General features: G+C 40.6%; 1 protein-coding gene across 1 annotated transcript in view; it reads right to left on the bottom strand.

Annotated features, from left to right (window-relative positions):
• Window positions 1-583: 583 nt before the first annotated feature.
• PLPPR4 (phospholipid phosphatase related 4) overlaps window positions 584-26,091 on the bottom strand; it is a 53,400-nt gene continuing 27,892 nt past the window's right edge. Inside the window, exons 2-7 of the mRNA XM_063136222.1 lie at window positions 25,163-25,348; window positions 18,333-18,462; window positions 15,966-16,161; window positions 12,981-13,038; window positions 8,208-8,381; window positions 584-3,150 (exon numbers count right to left, since the gene is read on the bottom strand). Coding sequence (XP_062992292.1) covers window positions 1,813-3,150; window positions 8,208-8,381; window positions 12,981-13,038; window positions 15,966-16,161; window positions 18,333-18,462; window positions 25,163-25,348 — 2,082 coding nt within the window. The 3' untranslated portion in view covers window positions 584-1,812. The remainder of the gene's footprint in view (window positions 3,151-8,207; window positions 8,382-12,980; window positions 13,039-15,965; window positions 16,162-18,332; window positions 18,463-25,162; window positions 25,349-26,091) is intronic.

Genomic DNA, 26,091 nt, shown 5'->3' with positions numbered 1-26,091 from the left:
TTTTAATACCTATTTAAATGTGAATTTTTGTGCGGATTAAAAATTCACAGATTAATGTAGAAACAGGACAGGGTAGACCTTGGCGTGAACATGTGACAGGGACTGGAAAAAAGATTTGTCCATCTCCAGATGACCCCAAGGAACCCCGTGTCTCTTTCACAGCATGTTTCAGTAGTCACTTTTCTCCTTAGAAAACCATCTCAGTGGCATCTCATCTCCTCAAGGTGAGTTTATGGTAAGGAAAAATAATTTCGGTCCCTACCTGAAAATGATGTTTAATGAGATTGTTCACTGACTGCAATAGGTTCTACAATGCAGCATTCGTACATTGATTTGCCTGTTACAGGCTGTTCCAAAAGGTAAAATGAAGTCTAACCACGTGAACATGCTATGGGTACTTTAGTGGTAATTGTGTGCCAAGCCAAACAAGTGAGGCAAACATGTCTGGCTGTGAACTTGAGTGTGGGGTATTTCATCAGTTGTTTGTCCCCATGTGACAGGGCCGGCCTGTCCGTTGGTCCAAGGTATCAGGCCTCCAGAGACCACCAGGTAGCCAGCTACCAGATATCTCTGCCATTGTTGCCATGTGGGATATGAAGCACTCAGAGGAAGGTAGAAATTCCACAGTGATGCAGGAAGGTAAGAGAAAAATATTGTGCCTGCTTAATATCACCTTGCTTTGAGTATGAAAGATGGCAAAAACTCATCTGGGGTGGGATGCGGTAATTTGAACACTCAGTGAATGCACTCCTATTGTTTTATTTCAGCCTCCATCTCTGCTGAATGTTTTACCAGCCTTTACAACACAGATGCAATTATCAATGTGAAGCACTAGTTTAACAATGTTGAATTTTAAAAAAAGGAAAGGTCAGCAACGAGACAAATTGAGAAACTGTTTACAAAAACTAAGAATGTGTTGAATTAGTGCTGTAAGAGATCCCTATTAAAAAACAACAACAACACAATACTTAAACTAGTCCCAAGTTAGCTCACTAAGAAGCGACCTCTGTGTTTGTAGCACCGGTAACTAAACAAAGTTTGGAGAGAAGGGGGAAAAAAAACTAACCAGGAGAGAGAATGTGGAATATCATCCACATTTTGTTTCATTTTGTCTCCAGTAAACATTTCAAAGAACTACACAAAACCTTTGCAATCTTTTAATGTGAAAATTCCACTATAACAAAGCTGCAATATTTTTCTACTCTAAATGAATGCAGCCAGCATCATATTTTCAGCAATTTTACTCGGAAAGGAGTTACACATCAAAATGCCATGTGTCTGTAGAGAGGAACAGGTATGTAATTTTTCTAAAAATGTAAAGTTAGAATCAGCACCGACTTGTATTAAATTTTGGTGCAAAACCCGCAAAGGTGAAGTACAACACTGGTACAGCTTTTGCTTTTTTTTTTTTTTTTAAAAAAATCAATCACCTTCCATTGGTTCTTGGACATATATAAATCAAAAAAGTTGGCACATTCAGGAAATAAGGTGTCTATATTTATGATTGCTGTTTTGTTGACAATCGTTCCCCCTTTGAGTCTGGGGGAAAAAAACCCAACCCCGTTATAGGAAACATCCCATTCATTAGGTTCTTGCATTGTGCTTTCCACACCCCCCCCGCAACATGAAATCCACAAATTCATGCACAATCACTACACATCAGCAACATCCATAAACGGTCAGGCTGATGGTCGATATTTTGGCACATCAAGAATATTTCGGCATCAGCTCAAAAAATAAAAAAAGAGAGCACAAAGATTGTACCAAACGGTATTGATAGTTAGTGGCGTGGCTCAGCTGATGCACCAGCCCTCACTCTTTGTAAGCTCTTGTAGGAGATGTTCCTTTATAGAAGATGTTCCTGGTGTTCTCCGGGCTGCTGCCCCTCTCAGGGATTAAAATGATGTTACCTTTTCTCCGAAGTGTTGAGTCGCGGCTGGACGAAATGGACAGGGTCTCTGAGCCAATCTCGCTGCCTTCTACTGGGGTGACCCTGATCGTGGTTATCCCATGATGGTGGTGCTCGCTGCTATCGAGGTTACTTCTTTTTCTGTCCCCCGATCCGTAACTGTCTTTCAAAGATTCACAGCTCTCAGAGTCTCTGTTAAGATCGTTGAGCTCGTAGGTTTGACGAAGGCTTCCTTTCTCGGGTGCTTTCCATTTCCATGAGCCACTCCCTTCCCCTTCCGATGGCATCTGAATGATGGGCCTGTTGTTTTCTGGGTGGGCCTCCACTCTTACAATGCCACTCGGCTCGTGGTCTGTCAAGGTTTTGTATCGGATCGCTCCGGTACAGGTGACCGTGCTGCCATCAGAGCTCTTTGGGCTGCCCTGAAGGACGCCTTGTTGCTTTGACATAGCTATGACCTGCATGATCCTTGGCTGGCTGTTGCTTCTGCATCCAACAGTCTTCTCAGCAGCTTTCAGCCACTTGGCGCGAGCTGAGCTAGTTTTTGGAGATGTATTCACGTTTTCCTGGGTCTCTTCAGGAATATGCACCAGCTGCGAAGAACCTGGGCGTGACTGAATAGAAACCCTCGGCCCGCCAGAAAGGCCGACGCTGTTACAGCCTGGCATGCTACCAGGCTGAAGCTTCAGGTACTGGTTGCTAGGGCCATGGTGATCTCCATTAACGCCCACTCTGGATGGCTCAGAGCTTGACCTCATTTCAATGGCCCTCGGAGGGGACTGTCCAGAATCCGTCTCTATCACCTGCAAGGACAACTTCCGACTTTCGTTTTTGTTCTTCCACTGGGAGAGCAGCTGCTTTGAGCGGGCAGAATCCATGGATGCATGGATTGTTGCATTCCGTCGAGCTGATTCTTCCATTGCAGGCGTGTTGGCTCTGGGCAATGTGTTGCTGAAGGTGACCATGTTCTCCTTTCCCATCGGACTTCGTGGCGTTATAATCTCCACGTCAGCATTTGCTCTTTTGAGGTTAGTTAGGGAGCCAGTGTCTCTGTGGTTCCTGGTCAAGATACTCTCAGCGTGGTGCGTGGAAATGGCATCATTGCTGTTACCATTCTTCCCTGGTAAAATTCTATTGGCATCTTGACTCAGGTCAGTCAACGACCTTATTGGTTCTCGTTGGGGGTTCGGATGAAACATATTGTCTTCGCTTGGCAGGAAGTTTCCCACAGCGTAAAAGCCCTGGTATTGGGAAGAAAAACAAGATCCCATTATGGAAATTAAACATTTGTAGGTTCTTTGATTATGGGTAGTTAGCTTCTCACACTCAGTGTTGCAGATATGGCCCAGTGTCATAAAACTCCAAATATATCTGCACGTTATATTTTATGTCCAAGTAAAGAATTTACTCTACTGGAAAGAATTTACTTCAGTCAGCAAAAACTAGGCTGACAACCATTACCCAGAGGACCTTCTCTTCCGCCGCTCCCGGACTGTGGAATGGCCTGCCAGAGGAGATTCGTCAACTTAACAGTCTTCTGGAATTTAAGAAAGCCATAAAGACTGATCTCTTCCAGCAGGCCTACCCAGTTGAATTTTAAGATGCATAATAATAATAATAATAATAATAATAATAATAATAATAATAATAATAATAATAATATTCCTTACCCACCTCTCCATTTTGATTGAGGTGGGGAATAACAGTAAACGGTAAAATACATAAAACTGAATTAAAACATAAATATGCATTGTTAAAACATCCTAAAAAACATTCTAAAAGCATTCTAAAAACATCCTAAAATCCCACTGGATAGGCCTGACAGAAGAGATCAGTCTTTATAGCTTTCTTGAATGCTAGTAGACTGTTAAGTTGATGAGCCGGCAGGCCATTCCACAGTCTGGGAGCAGCAGAAGAGAAGGTCCTCTGGGTAACAGGTATTAATCTAGTTTTTGCTAGCTGAAGTAGATTTTTCCCAGAGGACCCTAGTGTGCGGGGCAGATTGTATGGGAGAAGGCGATCCCGCAGGTAGCCTGAACTCAAACCATGTAGGGCTTTAAAGGTAATAACCAACACTTTATACTTCACTCGGAAATTAATTGGCAGCCAGTGAAGAGATTTTAAAACTGGTGTAATATGGTCATCCCTAGGTGTACTGGTGACCAGCCTGGCTGCCATATTTTGAACTAGTTGAAGTTTCCGGACTAGGCACAAAGGTAGCCCTATGTAAAGCGCATTGCAGAAGTCAAGCCTTGAAGTTACCAGAGTGTGCACTGCTCTCTTTAGGTCTTCTGACTCTAGGAAGGGGTGCAGCTGGCATATCAGCCAAAGCTGATAGTAGGCACTCCTGGCCGTCACATCTATCTGGGCTGTCATTTGGAGTGACAGATCTAGAAGCACCCCCAAGCTGTGAACACAGTATTTCAGAGGGAGTGTAACCTCATGCAGAACTGGTTGACACACCTCCAAACCAAGGTTGTGGCCTTTGACAGCAAGCACCTCCATCTTGTCTGGATTCAGCTTCAGTTTGTTTTCCCTCATCCAGCCCATAACTGCCTCTTAGCATTCATTCAGAGGAGACACACTATGTGCTGCCTTTTAATAATGTATTTGTTTTATATGTTTTTAATCAATTATATGTATTTTATGGTGTTTTGTGTTGTACCCCGCCTCGATCCAGACGGAGAGGCGGGTAAGAAATAATAATAATAATAATAATAATAATAATAATAATAATAATAATAATAATAATAATGTGGTATGACTCATGACAACCTTCCTAATGAGTATTTGAATCCCTCATTGCCTGTTGTACGATCCCAAAGAAGGGAACAGACTTGTCAGCAGCCAGAATAGGTAGAGAAGGATCTGGAAGGGTGGAGGTGGGGATCTAGATCAGCTTGTACTCCTTCATCCACATTCCCAGAAAGAAGGAGGAGTAGGAGCTGCCACACATCAAGCCATCCTCAGAACAGCCACCGTGGCTGTTTTAAAGGAATAATGGTTTGCTTACTCTGGCAGCAGCTGCCTTTGCCTAATACTAAGGGGAGAGCAGCTGCTGCCAGAGTCAACAAAGCTGAAGGCAGGTTTGAATAAGGTGGGGAGTGCGGATTTTGCATAGGTGTTAGGTTGTTTCTGTATGGAATGTAGGAAATAGGCAAAGGTATGTCAATAATTAGATCTTATCCACCCCTTTCTGCCTTTTTTGGCTGCTGTTAGGAGGCACCTGCTTTTTTTTTTTTTTTTAAGAAGAGCAGACTTCTACAATTCATACATTGTTTCCATGTGTATATAGACATGGAAAATATTGGAGTTATTCAGTGACAGCGTCTGCAAAAAAATATTTTGGGTTTGGCTGTAATTCGTCTTGATAGATCAACACAGGGAGGCCTGCAAATTGCAAAACCTTTCTGAAAAAAAATATTTGGAGCTACTTTAAGCATGCTCAAGCTTTGGGCATACCCAGAGGGATGTTAAAAAATTCCCACCTCCGCCCTTGTCTTTAAGCAGCAGGCATCACAATTTACTTTGAAACACCCCTCGGTTTCAAAAGTTGCTTGCCATATATTATGGCTGACCATATGAAAAAGAGGACAGGGCTCCTGTATCTTTAACAGTTGTTTGAAAAGGGAATTTCAGCAGGTGTCATTTGTATATATGGAGAACCTGGTGAAATTCCTTCTTCATCACAACAGTTAAAACTGCAGGTGCCCTGCCCTCTTCTAAATCCGGTCACAGTATAGCTGCAGTATAGTTCCTGCAGCTTTAAATGTTGTGATGAAGAAATTTCAACAGGTGCTGCATGCATACAAATGACACCTGCTGAAATTTCCTTTTCTATGCAACTGTTAAAGATACAGGAGCCCTGTCCTCCTTTTCATATGGTCACCCTACCATACATTATATAGCATATAGGATGATGGAGGGTGTGGCTTAGTCCAAACTAGATCTTGGCCACTGTGGTGGGAAACATGCACTGTAATTTTAAGGGCTTAACTTGGAATAAAAAACAGTGCATTTCAACTGCCATTTCAACAGGAATAAAGTGGCTTAAATTACCGGAATCATAAGAAAGAGTGACAAAGATCTGCTGGACGCAGCCTAGTTTCCTATTAAAATGAGTGCTCAGATTATGAACACTCACCAGTAACTGCGTTAAGACAACATCTGTACAAGAGAAGTGATCAATGTGACCAACCATAAATTCAAAGAATTCTCAAAGGATTTTTAATATATATAAAAATTTTAATACTAATGTTTTCTATTCATTTCAGCTTTGTTTGGGAGCAATTCCTGGCCTCTGCATTTTATTTTACAGGCACACAGTCTGATTTACTGATCCTTGCCTCAACCTGATTAGTTTTCTATTCAAAGGTTATGCCCTTTCTGTTGCTTAATATCCATGTAATGTAATATCTTCGTGAGAGACAAATTCATCAGTTTCAAAACAGTTTGTGCAGAAACTCTGCAGGGCTTTGAGATTCACTCTATTCACACATTCATGGTCCATTAAAAAACACCACCACCACACTGTGATTTTTTTTCCTGCTGGGGTGGTCTTCTGATGGGGAGTCTAAAACCTGAAGAATACCAAGGGATTTTTCAAGTTCATGACGTGTATTCTGAAAGGGCTTATTTTGGATAACATATTCTATTTCTGCTAATTAATTTCCTAAATGGCTTGGGGCCAGATAACCTGAAGGATCATCTCCATATACCTATAGCCATATAGCCATATATACCTATCCAGACCCTAAGATCATCTACAATGGTCCTTCTCCAGGAGCTCCCCCTCAAAGGAAGTGAGGTGTGTGGCTACTAAAATGAGGGCCTTTTCTGCTGTAGCACCCTGGTTATGGAATGAGCTCCCCAGAGAGGCTTACCTGGTGTGCCTACATTGTACTCTTCTTGACACCAGGTAAAAAGTCATTTAGTTTCTGTTGCTTTAAATTTGTGACTGTGTTTTAAATCTTTAAACCTGCTAAGTTTTATTTTGGTTTTTATTTTATACCGTATTTTTAAACTTTTGTACTGTATTTTATCATGTTGTAGTTGATGGTTTTAATTATTGTGAACTGCTATGGGGTGCTATAGAAATTGAATAAATAAATAAGTTAATAGGAAGGGGAAAGAAGCTGTTAACGGTATTGACAACTGAACTCCAGCCCTACACCCCAACAGTGGGTGAACCTCTGGGCCTGTCCTAAAACATGTGGAATGAGACATTTAAAATGTTGGCCCAATTCCCTCCCCAGTCCAGCAAGGGTGATGTTAATGGGCCTGTTCAGATGACACTTCAAGCTCTGTGGTTAGCGGAACTGTTGCACACAACACTTTAAGCCATGGTTAGAGCTGCTAACCCTGCTGCAGGCAGTCTGACTGTGGCTAGTGAGTGAGCAGGGTTTAGCGAAACACATCATACGAGACACCTTAAACCTTGCTGCTTAACCAAACTCCTTAACCAGCAGGGTTTACGGTGTCTTCTGAACAGGCCCAATATGAAAGAAAGAGTCCTGCGTGGCCATTCCCTGCTGAAATGGGCACTGTCCATCTAGCCACTCAGGGTAGGACTTTGGGATAGAAGTCCATCGCCCCACCCAGCAGAATGAGCAGGAGGGCTCACAAGGTCAGCAAATCTTGCTTACCACATTTTGAAGAGAAGGAATACATATCACCATCTAAAGAGTCCTCCTTGCCCTGCCATAAGAACATTAAGTCCAGAATCTAAAATTACCTAAGTGCCCCACTGCATCCAGTACTGGGGGCATCATATGTGGTGCCCAATGCTGTACTCAGGACTGTTGTGCATCCTCTATTAAACAGCTGGGAGGCCCCAACATGGGCTCATTATTACATTTATAACTTATCCTCCAAGGAGTTTGAGGCAATATACATGAATCTGCTCCCCTGTCCCCATTTTTTCTTCTCAACAACCCTGTAAGATAGGCCAGGCTGAGTGACGGGGACTGCCCCAAGGCCAACCAGTGAGCTTCATGGCTGATTAGAGACTTACATGCAGGCCCACTACTTCATATGTGAAGTCTTAAACATAATGGGATGTACCCAATGTCAGTCTATCTCATGTCCCATTCATTTCAATGAGTCTACTCTAAGCAGGAGTAAGACTGGATACAGCCCATTACATTGTCTACCCTAACAGATTATTAGCTGCCTTTTGTTTGCAAGTGTGTCGGAGGCGCGTTTGAGAGAGTCACACAGAACATGATATATTACAAATCTAAAAGTAATGTAAGATTTCTTAATTATAAGGCATGGTGTCTCTGAACAGTATACTTACCAAGTAAAGGGCAATTCCACCTCCAATTAAAAATCCACAATAAACATCAACTGGATGGTTTTTGTACTGAGTGATGCGGGTCAGTCCACAAATAATCCCACAGATGATAAATGCGAATACTAGAAGTGGTTTCAGGAGCTTAGAGGAGTCAGTTAATGTAGAATTGAAGTACATCTTTAAAAGAAATACATTAAAAAGGTTTAGTAAAGTGTGCCAGATGGAATAATTTCTTTTGCTTTCTTGTTGCTTTAATGAGGTAGTAAAGAAGACCAAACCAATCGCATTAGGTAGTTTTCAAATAAATTTTTTTGACTTGGTTTATAGGATGAGCAGCGGTGGTCAATTTTTACAGCTCCTGGGGCTGTATGTGTTGTTGGATGGGTGCCTGGACACACACACACACACACACACATGTATAAAGGCCCTTCCATAGATTCCCCTGCTTAATGTGGAGAGGTGGGTGGCTACTAAGCAGAAGGCCTTTCCAGTGGTGGCACCCAGGATGTGGAATGCCCTTCCCAGAGAGGCTCACTTGGCAACTACATTGTAGTCTTTTCAGCACCAGGTGAAAACCTTATTACTTTTTCAGTTTAAAAATTCTGTTATGGCACAGTTCTATGCATGTTTAGACCTATAACTCCTGGTTAGGAAATGCTGTGATTTGTAGGACTTTTTCTCTCTCTAAACGTGTGTAGGATTGTACCCTTAGTGAGTTTTTAGACGTTTGCACTGCTGCTGACTTTTAGCTTGGTTCTTACTCTGGTTGAATTTTATTTTAAACTTAAGGGTTTTTAAAAATTTATTTTACTATGGTATTGTATTTTGTGGTTTTAAGTTAGTTTTGTGAACCACTCCTGCCCCCAGAATTGTTTCTGCTGAGAAAGGGGGCACGCAAGGAGAGTCATCTTCATGTGTCCTGTTCCCCAGGAGAGTTGGGCTCCTGCCAGCCGACCGAACATGCACACATAAACACACAGGTTGAATCCAGACTTAGGGGGCAATCCTATGTCCCCTAGAGAGTGTTAGGTGGGGGGACAAAGGATTTTTCAGTTTTCTGGCTTTGAGCTCACAGACAGCACTCTGAGCTGGGACCCAGGAAACAGCGTTCCCCACCTCCTCCCCCTTGCAGCCAGCATGGAATAAACCACGGTGGCTGCCTCTCTGTGCTTGGTAAATGGAACATGGAGTGGACGAAAAGGGGGAGGTCCTGCAGGGATGGGTGGCGGGGGAGGAAGAGACCAGAGAAGTTGGTCTAGCTGAAAAAAAGAGGGCGGACAGAGCACAGAGGAGCAGTTCCCCTTTGCGCTGCAGCCGCTCTGCATTGGGAAGTCCATGAGTTCAGGAGCTTAAGCGTATCCAGGGTACAATCCATAGGATTGCGCACTTAGTCATACTTAAAGTAGACCCATTGAAATCAATGGGACTTAGTTCACAGATAATTACTTCTCTAAGTATGTCTGGAACCAACTCAGAAGATTTTGGGAGAAATAGAAATTTATCCAGATTTTTACTTTCTTATCAAGCCAAAACTTTCTTTACTAATTTAAGGACTTAAACTATAGTTGGAGTAACTATATTGTTAATAGTACATACATGTTATTCTTTATATATCAAATGTAAATGTATGCATACTTTCACTTTATTAAAACAATAATTACAGTTATCCAGGGTTCAAGATAAATTTACAAGCTGCCAATATCCTATTTATCTATTATATTTTAAATTTGCCTAAAAACAGGTGTTCTCTGGGTGGATTATATAAAGCTAAAAGGGAAAAAAATCAATTCAAAATAACAACAAATAGTAAAAGTAAAACATTATAAAAAGGTATAAAATCAACCATAAAATTCTCTGGCTTGTAATTAATTGCAATTAATCATATGTTGCTCCATCTTACTGTTCCTTGCATTTATTGGTATTGTTTTTAGTAGTGCATTGTAAATGTGATGTTTACAATGTATATGTGAATGGATTAAATATTTTATTATTATAAATGGTATATAAGTATTTTAAATAAACAAACAAATAAATAAATAAATAAAATGCCTGGGAGAAAATAAAGGTATGTCTGGCATTGAAATGATAACTGTAAGCGAGCCTCCTTGGGGTGGGCATTCCATAAATGCACAACTGAGAAGGCCCTGTTTCTTTGTTTTGGTCAGCTGGGCAAACAGTAACGAAAGAAAAGGTGAAAAGTTGGGTGAAAATAGAAACCTTCAATAGTGGAGCATAAGAAGGAGGGATGTTCCATATGGGTTTAGAAACAGCATGTGGAGGTTGGAATGAACACGTAGCAACACAATAAACACTTTTTTTTAATTAAAGAAAAATAAAGACTCCAACAAAAGTTATTAAGGAGTAGTTATACCAACCCCCTTTTAAAAAATCACTGGGAAATCTGGCGAATATATAAAAAGGATTTAGTCCCGAGCATATCCCCAATTACACCAGTGATAATAATGAGGAACTTTCCGGAAAATTTAAAAAAAGGGTTGGGAAAATGTTTAAAAGAAGGAAAGGTATTGAAGTTAAGAGACTGGATAGAAAAGATGAAAACTAGTGAAGAAATAAAGGAGAGATTAAAAGAGAAAAATATATCGTGGTTTAATTGTATTCAATTAGAACAGTGGACGAAGGTTAAAAGATAACAGAGAGTGTAGAGGAATTACTAAGTCTGAGGAGTTGATTTAAAAAAAAGAAAAAGAGAAAATAGAAAATAAACCAATAAAAGGCTTAATGAGTGAAATATATAGAATATTAGTGGAAAAGAGAGACAGAAAGCAAAGATAAGATGGTATGGGAAACTGATTTGAAGGAACAAATAGGGCAACTGAGCTGGAAGGGGATATGAAACGAGTGTTGAGAAACATGTCCTTGAGGATAAAAGAAAACTATTATAAGCTCGTCTGGAGGTGGTACCTAACCCCAGTGAAACTAAATATGATAAACAAGACGAATTTGGCATTATGTTGGAGAGGTTGTCAAGAGAAAGGATTGTATTTACACATGTGGTTTGAATGTATATTTGTATAAATATTATGGAAAATGGTGTTCAATGAGATAAAAGAAATTATAGGAATGAAGATAGAGGAGACACCAATCGTGGCATTGTTATCAGTGTATGGTGATTTGAAATGTAATCAAGAGTTAAAAGAATTGATAACGAATTTGTTAACAGCTGCAAGATTAATGACATCCAGGAACTGGAAGGTTCAAGGGGATTATCATATAGAAGATTGGTATAAAGAAATGGGATATTGCTATTAATGAAAAATTAATATGTAACAGAGTTAGAAGAGGAATGACAAAACCGAATGATTTTGAAGTAATACGGAAATAGTTTTTGGACTTTGTATTATTAAGGCGGAGAGGGAAAACACCTCCAGAAGAATCAATGAGATTTTGGAAATCAGAATAAGATCCCTGGGTTGGGGGTGCACGTTAATGTTAATCAAGGATTAGATCAAAGTAGAATTAAGTGAAAAGAATGTATGTTTATTAATTTGTTTAAGTATGTATTATTATGTATTATGGGGTTATTATTATATATTGTTTTGTTTGTATTGTTTAGAAGTATGGTTATGTAGTTATAGAAAATCAATAAAAATATATATTATAAGGAGTAGTTATACCTCTGGATATTCAGCTATACTTTGTAATACTACTGAAAAGGATAGTATTATTTAATGGTCATGCACAGCCAGTGTCAGTTATAGTAACAGTGAACAAACAAGACTAAATTACCCATGCTTATTTACTAGATTTTTAAATCTAACTCCATCTCAGTAAATAATATATTATTTACAGATAGTTTTAGCATAAAATTCTAAAATCAGATCGGAATGAATCTAGAGCCAGATTTACAGCTTGTGTCAAATCATTATGAATGTGGAATAAAAAGCAGGATATAACACTATGAAAGTGGTATATGGAGTGTGGATTGTGCCCCAACAGTTATTAGGGTACTTCCATACCACTATAAAGTGGTAGTGTAGATCTAGCCTGGGTCTGAGGCTGCAATACTATCCTACTATACTCAGTGGGGGCTTATGTCTGAGTAAACATGTATTGGATTGCGCTACAAAAGATCCGTAGCTTCCCATTCTGAACTTTCACTTTGAGCGCCAGAGTCTTCATAAAATGGAAGGCTTTCACAAACTGAAAGAATCTTCTAAGTTCTTTTTACATATTGGTTGGTTCCTTGATTGCGTATATTTTAAAATATTAATTAGTTTATTTCATCTGGGGTAGAAGGAGGAATCTAAGAGATTTGCATCAGTGTGAATTAGCTGTAGATCAATACTGTGCTTTTAGAAATATTTCATGTATTTTGAAAGCAAAAAATATTTCGTATAAGGGGTGGTTTCCACGAATTTCCCCCTTAATTTCCAAATTTTCCATTTCAGGTCTATGAAAAAAATAGGGAGAGAGGGAAGAGTCCTCTCCCCCGATCCCCCCCCTTCATCCCCCTGCTCCCTTATTTACATATCTAATCTTTACCAGCCTGCTTTGCAGTAGACATGAAATGCCATTCTGACTTTCCCCTTATTACAATTATTATTATTATTATTTATTTATTTATTTATATAGCACCATTAATGTACATGGTGCTGTACAGAGTAAAACAATAAATAGCAAGACCCTGCCGCATAGGCTTACATTCTAATAAAATCATAATAAAGCAATAAGGAGGGGAAGAGAATGCACCAAACAGGCAGTATAAAAGTCAGAACAATTCAAGTTTTTAAAGCTTTAGGAGGCTGAATTACTCACCGAAACGTACACAGCTGCAAAAGCGGCCAGGGTGGCATGTTGAGAAGGGAATGACTTTCTGCAAAGGAAGGACACTCAAATTAAATTTCTCACTTAAAAATACATTCTACTAGGGCTGGTTTAAAAATAACCAAAGCGATGGGTGGCCCAATATGGCAATCATGTTTAACTTACAAGCTGTAATCAGGGAAGTGATTATTACATTATTGGGTTTATAAAAGAAAAGAAAAGAAAAGAAGCCCTTTTAGCATTCTGGAGAGCATAGCTGCGAAAGTCCACATTAGCAAATATTAGCAAATAACATATTTTGATTGCTGTGATTAAACTTCTGATCTCAAATAACTTGACCCCCCCCTTTTTAATGATGGAAAGAAATTCTACAGACATACACAAAAAAATCACTACTGCACTATGATCTAGGAACAAGTTATGTACTGGTAGCCATTGATTTCAGGAGAGATTTGAAAAAATAATTAACCTATCAATTAACACCTTGAATCTATTGCTTCAAAACTGGCAGCAATGCCCTCCCCGATCATGTATAAGTGATTTCCTACTTGTGGTCTCGGGCCCATTTGGAGAGGAAGGCTGAGCTGATGGCCACAATTTGGTTTATTTTATTAATTTATGAATTAATTAATTACATTTTTATACTGCTCAATAGCTGAGGCTCTCTGGATAGTTCACAATTAAAACCTTAAAATACAGTAAATCAGAACATAATATCAAGTTAAAAGTACCAGATAAAACCAAAATAAGTTACAGTCCAGGTAAAGCCTGTGTGAAAAGGTATGTTTTCAGAAGGAGTTTAAAGAATGTTACTTTTTCTGCTTCCTGTACTGCATGAGGTAGGATTTTCAGAGGGTGTGCCGCTACAGAGAAGGCCTGCCTTCAAGGTTCTTCATGGCGATATTCCGTTCGTTTCAGAATGACTAGCAAGACCTTCTCTGAAGATCGACTGGGCTTGTGTACACGCATCTTGCCCCGATACAAAAGAGGGCAGGGCTCCTGCAGCTTTAACTGTTGTGATGAAGAGGGAATTTCACTAGGTGTTGCATGCATAACAAAGACACCTGCTGAAATCCCCTTTTCTATGCAACTGTTAAAGATACAGGAGCCCTGTCCTCCTTTTCATATGGTCACCCTATAAGTTCTGAAGTAACATTTAAATACTTCCTTTCTCTAAAGAACACACAAAAAAAGAACACATAAAGAAACATTTCCAAGAAAGCAAAATTTAGGGACTGCAGCCTGGCTATGAAACAGACACAGTCCTGCAAAGAAAAGCCTACGACGATTGGTGACGTATGGAAACGCAGTAGAATCTGTACTGACCTTTACATGTGTGAAACATAATGAGAAAATAGATGCAGGGATGTTGTCCCTTTAGTTTGCCAAGGCAATCTTAATGGGAGCCACTATTCTGCCTAGCTCTGGGAACTGAAATAAGGTTTTCAGGGTGTGTGTTTTTAGGAACAAAGGTCGAGCCATATTTTTTGTTGTTTGTCTTCTCTGAATAATTCATGAAATTGCCAGCCCAACTTTCTGCCTGCTAGTGGCAAGTGTTTGTAGGTCATTATGTTTTCATGTGGCTATGATTCGCAGTACAAGTTTTTAATGACCAAGTAGAAAGACATCCTGCATCTCCTTTGAAAATGCCAGGTGCACGTCTTTCTTACCCTCTCCCAGAGGGTTGTCCCGGCTCCTTGCGGTTCCTCGTTAGGAGCCGGGAACTGCGCACAGGGTGCAGAGCTCCTCAGGAGCTCGGTGCTCATTGGGGGTGAGGTGGGGGGAATGGGGAATTTTTTTTTTAAAGAAAGGACTTACCTTTTGCCCACAAGTGCTGCTGCCTCTTTAAAAAACAAAACAAAATGGCAGGCGCGACGCCTCTCCCTCTGAGGTCATCACACACCACATGTGAACAGAGGGGGAGATCTCACGATAAAAATATTGCGGGATCTTCACCCCTCCATCCCACTAGACCGCTAGGGCTAGCTGAGGCCCCGGAATGGCTCTTTTCGTATGTTCTTATGAAGGAACTAAACTGTTCAGCCATGTTTTGTTTGTTCTTAGTTGCAGTGTAGGATACAGACTGTACCGTGACAACCATAAGCTTGAATGGGAGCCGGTGCGAATGAAGTCTGCTCCCAACCTCAACACTCCAGCCCTTCATCTTTCTTACCCTCTCCCAGTATCCTACTCCTTGGTTATGCTAATGTGTGAAAGAGCACAGGAAATGGCTTTGACACATATACATATGGAGAAGTGAGAAAACAGTTGGGGTATTCCATCACCACTGCTGAGAAACCAGCTACCTTTTACTCACCCCAAGTGCCATTTAGCTGGCAGCCATCAGGCTACCTCTTTTCATTCCTGCTGGTTGTGATGAGAACTATAACTTTAAGAACTGGTACGTCAGCTTGCTTTTTTCCTCCTCTCATCCCATCCCTTTTTCCTTATCTAGGGTGATCATATGAAAAGGAAGACAGGGCTCTTGTATCTTTAACAGTTCTGTAGAAAAAGGAATTAAAGCTGCAGGAGCTATACTAGAGTGACCAGATACAAAAGAGGCCAGGGCTCCTGCAGCTTTAACTGTTGTGATGAAGAGGGAATTTCACCAGGTGCTGCATGCATACAAATGACACCTATGTGGTTCAATTGTTAAAGATACAGGAGCCCTTTCCTCCTTTTCACATGGTCACCTTACCTTGTCTGTCATGTTTTCTAAATTGTAAGCCTGTGGGGTAGGGACTATCTTACTACTGATTTCTTTAGAGCTAAAGAGGAGGGTAAAATGATTTAAATAAAGAAATAATAATCAAATATACCCATCACGGAAAAGCGATGCATGCATACCACAACCTTACAAAAGCTTACATATGTTATCCACAAATGTACATCCAAAACTTTGCATAAAAGCAGATGGCAAGACATTCTCAACAAATTAACATACTTTAAATAATAATAATAATTCTTATGTCTAACCTTCCATCATTGATGACCATGGGATCAGATCCTGAGCAAATATCCTCCACAATGTAAGAATTTTCTGAGCAGGATACATTGAGGGATGTATAGTTAGGCTTGCATACAGTCAGGAAATATGGCGTTTGATACCCAGTGGACAGCTGTATAATATCAGTGATGAGAGCAGTGGCACAAAGGCCAAAAACATGGACACCTAGAAGCAGAGCAAAAGAACTGTTACACCTTTTGCCAAAGAGATATAGTGCTTTATTCTAGTCCGGGAATGGCAAACTAGTGGTCTGTGGCCCAAATCTGCATTTCTGGGGGGGCGGCTGGTAGTGTATGAAGCACAATGTCCCACCCTTCAATTCTCCTTAACCCTCTTTTTGGATTTTGTATGTAACATCTCAGCTGTGCCTTCAGAACTGTGCAATTCTTGCTACTAGATTGGCCTTCTCCCACACAGTATCCTTCAGATGCTTTTGCTACAGCTCCCATAATCTCTGATTATGTGCTGGTTGGGGCTGATGGGAATTGTAGTCCACATTTGTAGAGCACCAAGTTGGGTAAGGCTGTGCTAGATGACCCCAGCTTTATCATTAAGGCTAACTATGACTATAACTGGACCCAATCCAATGTTCTTACAGTCCCCCCTGTTTTTATAATCATGTGTATTATATCACTTTCTTCAAAATGTGATGAGCTATCTCTGCTGTGTTTGGGGGTCCTCCTGCTCATTCTGCTGAGTGGGGCCCAGGACATCTACCCCAAAGTCCAACCCTGAGTGCACCACTGGACCTACTTCCAATTTATTACATTTATATCCTGCCCTTTCTTCAAGGAGCTCAGCAAAAGCCTACAAGGTAGGTTGCTTAAGTTGAGAGATGGTGACTGGCCCAAGATCATCCCATGAGCTTCATGGCTGACTGGGGATTTGAACTCATCTCTCCTGTGTTGAGAAAAGTGTGTGGGTAAATGGAGGCATGGACTGGGTAATCTTTTGATATTATGGTTAAAAGGAACACATTACGTACTTGCTCAGGGTCAGTGTTTTTACAGTAATGGTTGTAACTACAGACTTTCGTTCTGATCTCAAAGAGAAGCATGCTAAATTAATACCACTGGCTGTGTGTATTTATTTCTTTTCCTATTGTAAAACGAGAACTAGTCCTGCTTTTTTTTTATAAAGGGTAAAGGAAAATATTGTATTTCTCTTATGGCTGTTATGTATTGGTGATTTATTACTGAGTGTTGAGTATTGCTGATAAAAAAGACATATTAGAGCCAATTCAAACATGAGAAATGCTATGTCTGATAGTTCATCCTTGACTGGACTGATTCATGCTGCAGGAATATTTTAAATGTTATAAGTCTGAATGAATCACGTTTTTAAAGGCAGGGAGGCCCACTTGTCAAGTTCAGATGCTGCTGCAGAGATGATGTAACTTCTAGAATTGGTTCCTGTATCTGTTCTCTTTCCTCTTCCCGCCCCATTCCTTTTTTCCTTTTGTATCATGTCTATTCGATTGTGAGGCTGTGGGCCTTGTCTTTTCATCTCTTTACTACACTGAGAGAGTTTTAGATGCTTTATAAGTGAACCGTCGTCATCATCAGCTGCAACAGGGGTAGGGAACATGTGGCCCTCCAGATGTTGCTAGACTGCAACTACCATCAGTCTTAGCCAGCATTGCCAGTGGTGAGGGATGATAGGAGTTGCAGTCCAACATCTGGAGAGCCACATGTTCCCTGTCCCTGATCTGCATTAAAAGGATCCACAAACATCTCACCACATGCTTCAGAACCATCACAGTCTGAATCATAGAATCATAGAATACTAGAGTTGGAAGGGGCCTACAAGGCCATCGAGTCCAACCCCCTGCTCAATGCAGGAATCCACCCTAAAGCATCTCTGACAGATGGTTGTCCAGCTTCCTCTTGATAGAAGCGGATAGAATCTCCATGCCTTTCCCTTGACCACAAGGAACAGGAAGTGATGGATGCTCATGATAGCCTCAATCCATGTGGTGAGTACTTCAAAACATTAAGAGAAGTAGAAGGATCGGTTGGCACCATTCCCATGGTGAAGATAATGTTTGCTCTGATCCTTCATGTTTTTTTTTCCCCTTACAGGTCTGACACATCTAACACATCTTTTAGAGTTCTAAACATCATGTCTAAAGCAATAATAATCCAGCCTTCCTCCACCTGGTGTCCTCCAGATATGTTGGACTTCAACTCCCATAATTCCCAGCTAGTATGGCCATGCTGGACAGGAAATATGGGAGGGGAAGTCCAACACATGTAGAGGGCGTCAGGTTGGAGAAGGCTGAAATAATAGAAACCAAGATTTTTTTCAACAAAAGGCATTAGCCAAACAAAACCCACCAACAAATCGGACGGCTCTCCTAAGGAAAGAGTTGAAGTTGCAGCCACCTGCATTGATATTGGCCTCAGCTCCGATTCCGTTCCGGCGTTTTGAAAGGCAGCAGTAGAGAATGCCTTCACCCACCATGATCTAGAATGACAAAGGAAGGCTACAACAATTCTGTGACCAGGGCAGGACATGATTTGAAGGTATCATATATAATCATAAGGGAACAAACATAATTTGTGTGTTAACATTGCATCATGCACATCTCTTAACACAATTTTGCTGAGTGAGGGCAAGGGATGTATTATATTTTTATTATCTTGAAAACTCTTTGTTTGCTAGGGAGATGTTCTGAGTTGTTGGCTGAGAGAGTGGCTAACCTAGGACCTGCCTTGAGGATTCCTGAACTGAAAAGCAGGATATGAAATACTTCATTAAATATAAACCAACAACTGAACAGAGCAAAAATCTACATGCCTCTACACTTGCCAGCACACATGGCCCTTCTCTTTGAAAAGGGGCTTGTGAAACAGTATTTTAGAGTGCAATCCTATGCATATTTAGACAAAAAAAGGTCCTAAAACTCCCAGCATGGCCCAGCCAACCATGCTACACTGGGGCATGCTAGGCGTTGTAAGACTTTTTTCGGTCTAAACATGCATGGGATTGCACCCTTAGTCTTACAAACCTCTATGAGGTACTTAATCTTTGAGAGACAGTGACATACCCAAGGCTTACTAAGGCCTAATCTACACCAAGCAGGATATTGCACTATGAAAGCGGTATATAAGAGGCAGGAGCCACACTACTGCTTTATAGTGGTATTGAAGTGTACTGACAACTGTGGGGGCCCATTGACACAGACCATATACCGCTTTCATACTGCCATATCCAGTGTGGTGTTGCTCCTGCCTTTTATATACTGCTTTCATGGTGCAATATCCTGCTTGGTGTAGATTAGCCCTAAGTCTGCAAGCCTCTATGCACTTACCTGAAAGTAACCCTCTGAAATTAATAGGACTGAAATCTGAGCAGACGTATAGGATTGATCTGTAAGTAAATTTGTTAGCAGTGTCGAGGTGCGAACCGAGATTTGCAATGACCAATCCAATACACAGTCTAGGCAGTGTTTTACATTTTGAAAGGGTTTTGACACCATACTCTGGGATGAGCCCAAAGAACTTGCCCACTTTGCATTAATTTTAGCGAAGACCAAAATTCTTCTTGTTTCTGGCTATTTTCAACATTCTCTGCTTACATCTCCACATTGTTTTTACAATGCTCTTCTACTCTGTGCTGTTGTCCTTCTTCTTAGCTCTCAGTGTTCTCAGTCTTAGTTGTGCTCACTGGCATTAAACTGGATTGGCTGCAGTGACTGACCTGATTTTGTTTATGAGATCATGATGCCATATCTAGCATGATAATATCACAGATGCCCCCTAAACAAGAATGTGGGTTGCTAAGGAGAAGCTGCCACCGCCAGGGGACCAGAAAGGGCACTGAAGAGCATTGGGACAAAGCAAATGTTCAAAAAGGTGACCCCCCCACTCTAGGAATTTGTTTACATCAAATATGACAATTTTGAGAAAAATATCATTTATTACAAAATTGATAGCAAATAACAAAATAGCAATATAGTAAAAATTCAAGGTTGGGGCCTGCAGCAGAACGATGCAGCATGAAATGTGCCTGTCCACTCTTTCAGCCAGCCATGCCCTCTTCTATGGTACACCATTCAATTCCCCTTCCAACTGTTTTCCAGTCCGCCCTGCCAACAACCAGTAAGCATACTCATTTTCCATTGTGCTGTTTTGAGGTGTGTCCTTCAACTTACAATTTTTACCCCTACATATTTTTTTTGGCACTTCTGCAAACCATGGGGTACCTTTGCTTATGTGACTAAAATGGCACCACTCACATACAAGATGGAGGAAAGGGAACCACTATGAACATTGGTACCTCCCTCTTGTAAGTTGGTGGCGACATTTCAGTCACATATGTAAAACTACTCAGGCTTGAACGTAAGAAATAAAGGAAATCATATGGTGCTTGTCTAGTTGTAACATCTTGTCACGGAGTTGGAAGGGACCACAAGGATCATCTAGTTGAACCCTCTGCAATGTGCAGGAAAACCAATTAAACCATCCATGAGAGGTGGCTGTCCAGCCTCTTCTTCAAAACCTCCAGAAATGGGTCAGTCAGAGGATGTCAAAACAGGTGCATCTTGGAAGAAGCACACACACCCTCATGGTGAAAGAAAAAGCAGAATGCCTCTTCTAAGACACCAGCAGTTTTTCAACTAATTATAGTCAAAATAATTGGGATTTTAAAAACAAATGAAGCCTTTTTCACCTTTTAGCAGTGTGATCCTATGCATGTTTAATCTGAAGCAGGTTCCACTGTATTCATTTGGGCTTACTCCCAGGTAATGTGCATAGGATTGTAGCCTAAAATGCTTTTAATCAGTTAATGAGTCCATCGAAGTAGATTACCTATGTCTGTAAGAACTATTTTCCCTGGCTATAAAAAAATGAAATGCCATGTGGAACTCATGCGCTGATGCAGTGTTCTTTTGGCTAGATTCTATTCTGCCTAAAATGATCAATTTAAAGAACCCCGTACTTGTTCTTAACTTGTCTTGTTCCCAGAAGAATTTAATCTTCCTCTTATGTGTCCTAAAGTGTAAAAAGGACCGAGAACTGGCACATGCATGCATGCTCAACTCTTGATGAAAGCAACTTCATCAAGGTGTAGAATGAGCCAACACAGACATTTAACAACACAAGTAGAATTTTTGTATCACCTGATGCTATTCAGATGCAAAACACATTACACTGCCAGTCACCAACAAACGTATATGCATGAACTAGGGCTGTACGGACTGTGTAAAATCTGTTCCATCTGTGTTTCACGGATTGTTAGGACGTTAGGTGCCTTTCATTCTGTTCTCTGCCCATTGATAGAATTGGATTTTTGTGCAAATTCGCATGTGCAAAAATGCACAAATTCTCTCAAAATGTGCATTTTCACGCTTTAGCAAATGGGGGAAATATGCATTTTTGGCCGGGTATTTTTTTTTTTTGCGTATTTTATGGAGAAATTTGTGCAAAATTTCTGAAGGTTAGGAAAATGGTCCATAAGTTCATGGAATCCACTTGAAAGGTGGATCCAGTGCAGAATCCACGGGTCGGATTCATAAAACTCATTTGATTCTGTTGCAGTTTTCTCTAACATCCCTAGCATAAACCAGCCCTGTGTCTTTTTTGGTTGGAAGTATAATCACAAAGAATTGGGTTCTATAATCAGGGGCATTTCCCAAGTATTTGAAATATAAAGCTATACAGGAAATATAAAAGAAAACTTTGTTTTAAAGTTTTAATTAAAAATTGTGGATACCATTAGAAAACTGCTGATACAGTAAGCCTCCTTGTATGTGAGCAATTGAGAGTACAAGTGGTCTGACATCACTGCTAAACCAATAATTTCCTCCCGGCTGCATTGTGTATCTTAATGGGTTTTTCTTATTTCCCCTACAGCAAAATAAGGGCAGTGAAGGTTGTATAACTCCATGAGATTGTGGATGGTAAAAGGGGACTTAGGGTATTCTGAAAGCTAAGAGCTACTGTCAAAAACAGCATTTAATAGTATAATCTGTCTCAATACAGCCATTACGATGATGTGGCTTTGATCAAGAACAACTAGTGGGATCTTAAATTAACATTTTTATTTTTGCAGAGTTCTCAGTTGCTTGGCAGTTACTCCTGAAGATCCCACTTGGAAGAGTCATTTTTTTTCTATTACAGCAAAGTGATGTGAGAAACAAATTATATTTCAGTATACCTTCTTGCTGTCCTTGACCTTTGAAGGAAAAACAATGGCAACAATACTGAGGAACACTGTAGGAGTTTCTACAGCAACCTTCCCCAGCTGAGAACCTTTCAGATGTTTTGGACTACAACTCTCATCAGCATCAGTCAGTTTGGCCAATGGTAAGGGATGATGGGGGGTTGTAGTCCAAAACATTTGGGGGCCCCCATCCTGTCCTAGAGTGGTCAGACCATGCAACAGGATTTAGAACTTGATTTAGAGATCCTATTCTAAACCATCCTGGGGTCCCGCACCACTCTTGTCCATATACCCCAACCTCTTCCTCTTTCAAATATAAACAGACACCAAGATCTTAATTTATGCCAAAGCTCAGACTTCAGAACATGTGAAGTAGCAATATAAAGAGCACCCCTGAAAATGTGCATGGTATAATTCTGTCACTACTAGGGATGACCTGACCCATTGCTAAGGTGATGGGAAGAGAAATGGGAGGAGGCAGTGGAGTGAAATGCTACCTGGGGAAAAATACAACTCTACCTTAAAATTAACTGCCTCTTCTTGCATGAATTTGCCTGTAAACTACAGTTCTCATTGGAGGTCCAAGTCTAAGCCTTGGTTCTGTCCTCAAGGGAGGTACGGCTAGCAGTAACAAGAGCTAGGTCTTCTTGATGCTAGCACACTGGTTGTGGCATTCTCTCTCAAGAAAGGATCAACTGGGCCCTTTTAGGATATTTTTAGTATGTTTTTAGGATGCTTTTAGGATGTTTTTTAATCAGTATTTTATGTATTTTATGCTTGATGTTGTTCCTCGCCTCAATCCAATCGGAGAGGCGGGTAAGAAATAAATTATTATTATTGTTGTTGTTGTTGATGGTTTTCAGATGGGGCCATCATAGTGTGAAAGCAGATTGCTGTCTCAAGGTAGAGGGCATGGTACACTTCCTAGCAGAATGCCCATTGTATGCAGTGCTGAGGAAGCAATCTCTTGAGCACTTAATAGTTGGGTTCAAGGATAACTCCTCTTTAGGCATAACCCTATCACTATTGGCTGGTATAGATTATTATACATCATATAGGACTGCCAAGTTTGTCAAACGGGATCTGGAGAAACAAAAGTCACTGGCTGCCATAAAACTTGCCAACATAATATAACATGTTAGCAAATATTGGTCAGGATTATAAAATGTTTTAATTTGCTCTTGTTAGCCACTTTACTAACACATATTTCCTCTGGCTGAGAGGAGTATTTTATTATGTATTTGCATGCGTTTGGCCTGATTGGCTAATAAGCAATAAACTTGTTGTTGTATTTTGCTGACTTATAAGGGTTTTACTATATATTAATGTCAGAGACTGTTTTATTTTGTTTGTTTTTGTGGTTTTAAATTTTAATTGCATCAAGATTGTGTTTTGATTGCTACGAACCACTTCTGGGACCTTATGAAGGCTGAAAGGCGGTATATAAATGTTTCTATAAGCAAATAAAATAAGTAAATGTGCTTCTTCTGTGGCTGTTCACAAACAGCCACCAAAGAAGGGAGTGCAGCCCAGCTCTGGAAAACAGGAAAAGTTACCCAACTGTAGGGTGACCATATGGAAAGGAGGACAGGGCTCCTGTATCTTTAACAGTTGAATTGAAAGGGGAATTTTAGCAGGTGTCATTTGTATGCATGCAGCACCTGGAAAATTTCCCTCTTCTTCACAACAGTTAAAGCTGCAGGAGCCCTGCCCTCTTTTGTATCTTGTCACTGTATCTTGTATCTTGTCTCCTGCAGCTTTAACTGCTGAAATTCCCTTTTCTATATAACTGTTAAAGATACAGGAGCCCTGTCCTCCTTTTCGTATGGTCACCCTACCCAACAGCCAACCCTCCCTATCATCTTACCCCCAGCTGAGGTAGCTCATGTGCTGTACTACAGCACCAGAAGAGAAGATGCTATTGTCACATTACCAACCAACTGGGTGGCTCTAATTTTCCACCTGCACTGTGCTGCGATTTGCAGTCCACTTGTGTTAAAACTCAATGGGAATTGAGCTGACCTCTTTAAGCCTAGTCCTGCTTTTCACCTTCACATCCTCACCCAATTTTCTTTTTGTGGGTATGATGTGACAGAAATCTGGGAAATGATTCGTATATATTTGGACTATATTCGTATATAGTCACTTTTACACAACTCTACTTGAATACGTATATACACATTTGTGTATTGATTTTAACATTCTTTTGATGCTGTTTGGTTTTGGGGATAGTTTTTTTTTTTAACCTTGACTTTTATACTTATAAAGCAGAATCCTTTGGGACCCACTGCTAGCATAATGGGGAGCTAGTGCTTTGTAAAGGAACTGGAAACAAGCAGAAATGCTTATTTCCCTAACGGGGGCAGGTCAGCACTCAGCACAGCTTGCAGAAAGGAACTCTGGTGACTTGTACGGATCTGAAATGAGTATTGCTGGGTTTTTGTTTTTGTTTTTAAATGAAGTGGGTCCTACTGACAATACTTCATTTTTACTCTACAGTAGATGCAGGCATCCCAGCTTGGATCTAGACTCTAGTGCCTGCAGTTTTGATTGTGAAATTATGGAATGAGTGGAAGCACAGTAACAGCGTAAGATACTTGGCCATAGAAATTTTAAACAAACTATTTTGAAGACGCAGGCCATAGCTAGACCTAAGGTTTATCCCTGGATCATCCAGGGGTCAAATCTGTTCATCTAGGTGACACACAGGGGATCCAGTGCTCAGGCAGGGTGAACCCTGGATGATCCCAGGATAAACCTTAAGTCTAGCTGTCGCCGCAGTTTGAGAGTGTTAATTTCTTGATATCGGAGGAGTCAGAGTTTAACCAGATGAAACATGGATTGCATCAATGGAATCTGGGCTATGCACAAGTAACTGCATATCTGTAAGTCTGCAGACTTATTGAAGCACTTACTAACAAAACCTCGAACCTGGTCTTCTCTTGAAAGAGAGCATTGCAAGGCGTGAAGAGGAGAAGTGGAATCTTCTATAACTCACCGTAATTGCAGGTGCAGCAAAAGCCAAACTGAGCAACATCAAAAAAGGAACAGCCTCCTGTGAAGGTTCAATGTATGGCATACTCAGACTCCTGTCATAGCAGCTGAATCCAGAGTGAACAGGCTTGAAGACATCAGTAAGCTCAAGGAAATAGAGGCTCACAACAGAAGATGCCAGTATGGGCAGCTGGAAAGGAAGAAGGAAAAGGAATTGTTAAAAGCGATGCGTACATTCTGAGTCAGATCTGCAATCATCCATACTAATTCAATTAACAAAAAATCCTTTTGGTTTAATGTGTTGCGATAATGGCATTCTAGATTGACTCAAGCTCCCAAAAAGATGGGAAATTACTGCTGTTAAGGGCATGATATTTAGGAAATATGGATATGGGATCCTGTACTGTGGCTAGCTCTGGTTTCACCACTACCTTCGAGCTGGAGAGCTGCCAGTCATGGACCTTAGTCCCAGATTTGTCTGTTCACTGGAATAGACTTATGGGGTCTCTGCTATCATGCAACTGAAACTATCTTTACATGTGACAACTAGTACTTCATTTTACTCTACATTTTACTCTACATTAGGCACAGGGATCCCAATTTGGATTGGGACTCTAGTGCAATTTTGATCATGAAATAGTGATTGCTTTATGGATGAATATTTTCCAGCAGAAATTGGAGCCCCCCACGCCCCCACCCCTGAATCTGGAAGAGGCCTGCAAAGGCTATTTATGAAAGTCTGTTGGACTGTAGTAAAGGAAGATGTTCAGAGATGAATGGAATGAATTGGAACGCCTTATACAGTCTAATCAAAGGAGGGTTGCCTTAGCTTCCATATGTACTATTTCTGTAGATTTAAATCTGAGCCTGATCGGACAAAAAATGATTTATCACATATATCACACACCTCTGAGGCCCATTAAGAAGCAGCTG

The sequence above is a fragment of the Elgaria multicarinata genome, chromosome 1 (assembly GCF_023053635.1).
Source record: "Elgaria multicarinata webbii isolate HBS135686 ecotype San Diego chromosome 1, rElgMul1.1.pri, whole genome shotgun sequence".
Lineage (NCBI taxonomy): Eukaryota > Metazoa > Chordata > Lepidosauria > Squamata > Anguidae > Elgaria > Elgaria multicarinata.
Note: the sequence above shows the minus strand (reverse complement) of the source record. Positions and strands in the feature narration are given on the sequence as shown.